Source organism: Neopsephotus bourkii, unplaced genomic scaffold, assembly GCF_033783945.1.
Source record: "Neopsephotus bourkii isolate Nb327-2 ecotype Australia unplaced genomic scaffold, CSIRO-AGI_Nbou_v1 NB_1445, whole genome shotgun sequence".
Classification (NCBI taxonomy): domain Eukaryota; kingdom Metazoa; phylum Chordata; class Aves; order Psittaciformes; family Psittacidae; genus Neopsephotus; species Neopsephotus bourkii.
This window is the reverse complement of record NW_026901922.1, coordinates 236,799-241,388: the sequence shown is the minus strand read 5'-3', so window position 1 is coordinate 241,388 and position 4,590 is coordinate 236,799. Positions and strand designations below refer to the sequence as shown.

The window sequence follows — 4,590 nt, the reverse complement described above, 5'->3', positions numbered from 1 at the left end:
GCAAAGTAAGCCCAGGCTGTGCTGAGCTCCACAGAGAGGGCTTTTCCATGTGCAGCTTTGTTAGGGGTATAAATCATAGCTCCTTCCTGGGCTATCAGCAGTGGGAGCATCCCCTCTGTGCTGGGGACCCATGCCCTTTGCCAGCCCCATGGGCTATGCCTGGCTCCAGGGGGATTGCCCTTCCTTGGCTGTGCTCTCCTTGCTCTGTGGTGTTCCCCAGTGGAAGTCTCCTTGAGATTCCTGAACCTCAGCCACGCTTGCCCCCGTTTTCCATGGGAGCAGGACAAGCGGCACACACGGAGAACAGGGCCTGTGTGAGATGTCCCTGCCTATGGCAGGGGGGTGGAACTGGATGATCCTGAGGTCCTTTCCATCCCAAGCCATTCTATGATTCCGTGATTCAGCTCAGGGTCTCAGGCTTGTGCTCCCTTGTGCTGAGGCACCTGTAGGGTCACAGGGCCCAGCTAACAGCTCCTCTGCCACGTCATTCAGCCCCTTTATGCTCATGCTCTCTGCAGCCCAGCTCAGCACCAGCCCCAGGAAAGCTGTTTGTTCAATAAATACAGATAGCAAAAAGAAGCATTGGGAAAAAGAGGGGGGAAAAAAAGAAAATCACTAAAGACCAAACCCTCTTTGGGTTTGCGCAAGCGGCCTTGGGTCCCAGACAGTATCGATCCCCGAGCCTTCCACAGCAGCTGGGTCAGCAGGAACCCTCCAGGTCCGGGTCCTGGAGGTCTGGAAGCCTCTCAGGATGGTGCCTGCTGATGGGGAGATGTGGGTCCCCGCTCCAGCACGGGGCTCAGTGCGAGCGCCTGCCTCCGCGGGTACCCCCTGTTCCCTGCTAGCAGTTGCTGCATCCCTGCTCAAGGTGCTCCTCTTGTCAATGTGCATCCTGGCCTCGCTCCAGGCGGAGATGCTCATGGCTCCAACCAGCCTGGCCTGATCCTGGAGCAGGACACAAGGTGCCAAGCTGTCCTTCAAGCCAGATGGAGGAGGTCTGACTCTGCCCTCTTCCATCTGCCAACCCTCTTCTTACCTGGTTCAGTTCTGTCTCCAGCCTCTGTGCTGGGGTGATCGGTGGTCCCCAGCACCGCAGTTACCCAGCTCCATGCCCTCATGAGCCTCTCTTTCCCACCACCAGAACCCTCTCCCTGCTTTTTCAGCCCTCACACGTGGAGGGGACACAAGGGAAGCCATGGAGAAACCCTAACACCAGATTACACAATGGGCCGATGTGTCAGAGCCGCCCTTTGCCCCCAGCTCTCACGGCATTGACATGCCCCACAGCCAGGCTGGCAAGGGGCAGGGAAGGGGGTGGCTGCTCTGGGCTGTGGGCCACAGGCTGCTCTGCAGTGAGGGAGCTGGTAATGGGCTGTAGGTACAGGTGGGGGTCCTGGGTGGCTCTGATGGTCCTGCCCTGCTATCCTCTTTAAAAGGGTGAAAAGCTGCTCCATTTGGTCCTGACTTAGGACAAGAATGACCAAACACAGACAGTTCTGGTAGAATGGAAGACTCTGCCCAAGCAAGGAATCTGCCCTAGGGCACATCCAGCCCCTGGCACCCTGGGGAGAGGTGAAGATGGGCCGGCTAACAACAAGGCACACACATATGTGCACATGTCTCAGCTGGGAGTCTTTTATTGAATACCAGGTAGCCAGGATGCTACCAGTGATGCTGAGCAATGGGGCTCCACAGTTGGGCTCACCCCTATGCCCTGGCCATCCCTCAGCACGTTTTCAGCTTCTACCTCCCCAGCAGACGTTCGTGTTGCAGCACTGAGGACTGGGACCACCATCAGGTGCTGTCCTGAGCCGCTCTGCAGAGCCTTGCATGTACAAGGGTCCAGTCTCCATTGGGAGCCAGTCTCAGCTGGCTCAAGAGCAGAGGGGAATCCATGGACACATCTGCAGGGGGAAAGGAGCTGTGTGGGAGGTGAGGACTTGCAGATTCAGCATCACCCTTAATGCTTCAACCTCAGGAGGAGAAAACGCTTTGGCAGGGTTCCCATCTCAGCAGCTCGCCAGGTCTTGGGCTGCCAGAAAGGGGCCAGGAGGAGGAGAGCGCTGCAGAGCACAGGTCCTGCCCTCCTGCCTCCCCATGCACAGGTCAGGTACAACCACAGGCATCAACGATCATGTCGGGGATGTCGGTCTTGACGATGTTGCTGTCCCGGTCATAGTAGAGCAGAGAGAGGGGACGACGCTGCGTGGGGACACAGCAAGAGTCCACGGCTGCATCCGCGTTGTTGGCTTTGATGAGGTTGAGGACAGCCGTGTGGAAGGAGGCAGCAAGGCCGGGGATGCCGGCCATGTGCAGGGGACAGAGCCCTGCGCAGTAGTTCATGTGATAACCCTCGGGCTGGATGATCCAGTCCTCCCAGCCGATCTCCTTGAAGTCCACAAAGAACTCCTGGCGGCAGCACATCTTAGAGTCCCTGCTGCAGTCAATGCCGCGCCGCTGCACCCGGTGAGGGGTCCTGGCCCGGGCTTGGGCTGCCACAAACGGCCGGTGGGAATCACTGTGGCCGGGCAGGAGGGGAGAACCCCAATCCTCTGCTGCCTCCAACTGCACAGTGAGGCTCTGACTCCCCTGGCCAAAGAGGCTCTGTATGGCCTGACCCACGTCCAGCGTGGCCCAGCCAGGATGCTGCACCTCCAGCCGTGTCTCATGGACCACGGTGACGTTGAGCCCTGTAGGGTCTGGCTGCAGGAGTCTGATGGTGACGGGGTGCATCCCAGGGCCGGGATCTGCCCAGAACAGGTAGAGAGTGGCTTGCAGGATCTCAGCATCCCTAGCCAGCTCCCGGGTGAAGCGGAAATGCAGGTGGACACTGTGGGAGGTGGAGGACCCTGTGCACAGAACCGAATGAAGAGGTGAAGGGAGGAAGCCCAGCCCCAGCCCCACTTCCCTGTGCTTGCTGCTGCTCCTCCTCCCTATGCCTCCCTCTTTTGCTAAAGGAGCAGCATCCTCCTGGTGCTAAACGCAGCAACCCTGCTTGGTTCCATCTCCTCTGGCCTGACATCCCCTTTCTCTCTCCTCTGAGGACCAACTCTGAAGGGAAATGTGGCAGCCTACCACTTTGGGTAGGGAATGGAGACACAGCTCAGCATGGGGAGCAGATGGGCTTTGGAGACCTGAGTGAAAACACTGCAAGCTGATGGGGCATCGCTTAACATCAGGTTTGGAAGAACACAGCCACCTTTAGTGCAAGTGGGGAGGGTTTGACAGAAAGAGACAACACGTTCAGATGGTAGAGCTCCTGCACCAACCTCCCCACCCCACACATCCCGTATGTAACTGAGGGGACCCTGGAGCCTCAGTGATGCTTCCCCTGCCCATGGCAAGAGGTGGCTGGTGGGGGTAAGCTCAGGACGTGGGTGCAAAGGTTCTGGACATGGAGCCTCCTATTACCAGTCCTTCCAGCAGCAGCCTGCCCGCTGGCCTGGCGTTGCGTGCAGGAGCGTGGTGCCCCTGTGCAGAGCCTGTGCAGAGGAGAAAAGCTCTCACCACCTTCCCACGGGCAAGAGCTGCCTTTCCTCTGTGCTCAGGAACCTCCCCACCGTGCCCCTGAGGCGCAGGGTCTGTACAGACCTGACTCGGCAAAGCTCAAGAGCTCGTATTCCTGCAGACCCAGCCCGGGATGGAGGGGAGGGACGCTGCTCTCATGGGGCATCCCAGGGGAGACGAGATCCATGCGCTGTTCATGCATCCTGCCGAGCGCGGTCAGCAGGGCCGCCCTGGACACGGGCTGGGTGATGTTGGGTCTGCCTGGCAAGCGGAGCTTGGCGAGGATGCTCTGCTTTGCCCGTGCCATGAGGATGTGGCGCTGGGCGGCGGGGGCCAGGGCAGCCAGCCCGCAAGCCGGGCACCGGGCTCCCAGGGGAGCCGCCGTCCCCAGGAGAAGCAGGAGCGGGAGAGCCACCGCTGCTGTCATCTCCGGCACTGCGGGAGGGCCCCCGCCGACGGCGTTCTCCAGCGGTGCGAGGAGGCGAAGTCAAAGCGGGGCCGGGATGGCGGGGGCAGAGCGGGGCCGGGATCGCGGGGCGCAGGGGCAGCGCACGCCTCCTCCTCCCGCAGATAAGGGCTGATCCCGGCGAGATGAACGCCCCCTTGACCCGTCGGGAGCCTCTCCCGGGCACGGGGCAGCCCGCCCCGGGGGGGTGGCGCTCCCGCTCGGGAGGCTCGGTCCCGGGGCTGGGGCTGTGCCCGGGGCACCCCACGGGGGCCTCCCGGGTCCCATCCAGGAGCGGGCGGGGGGGGTGGAGGGGTCGCGGTGCTGCGGAGGAGGGAGCGGTCACCCGCGGACCCCGCACCGTGGCCCCGCACGCCCCCTCCACCGCGCCAGGCGGCGCTACCGCGTCCCGCCGGTTGCTACGACAACGCGCGGCGGGGCGGGCGCGGGCGGTGACGCAGCACGCACGGGCCGTGACGTAGCACGCACGGGGCGCACGGGGGGAGGGGCCGCCGTTTCCCCCCCCCTTTTTTTTTTTTTCCGTCCTTTTTTTTTTTTTTATTTTTTTTTCCCCCAAACGTTTCTGTCCGGTTTCCCCCGTTCCCACTCCCCTCCCCCTCCCCCTCTCCTCCCCCCCC

At 61.7% G+C, this 4,590-nt stretch overlaps 1 protein-coding gene across 1 annotated transcript; it reads right to left on the bottom strand.

Annotated features, from left to right (window-relative positions):
• Positions 1 to 1,803: 1,803 nt before the first annotated feature.
• Positions 1,804 to 4,159, bottom strand: INHBC (inhibin subunit beta C). Its single transcript, XM_061368709.1, has 2 exons — positions 3,592 to 4,159; positions 1,804 to 2,849 (listed from the first exon to the last, which is right to left on the bottom strand). The coding sequence occupies exons 1-2, from the start codon at positions 3,932 to 3,934 to the stop codon at positions 2,107 to 2,109; spliced, it is 1,086 nt and encodes a 361-aa protein (XP_061224693.1). The 5' UTR covers positions 3,935 to 4,159; the 3' UTR covers positions 1,804 to 2,106.
• Positions 4,160 to 4,590: the final 431 nt, after the last annotated feature.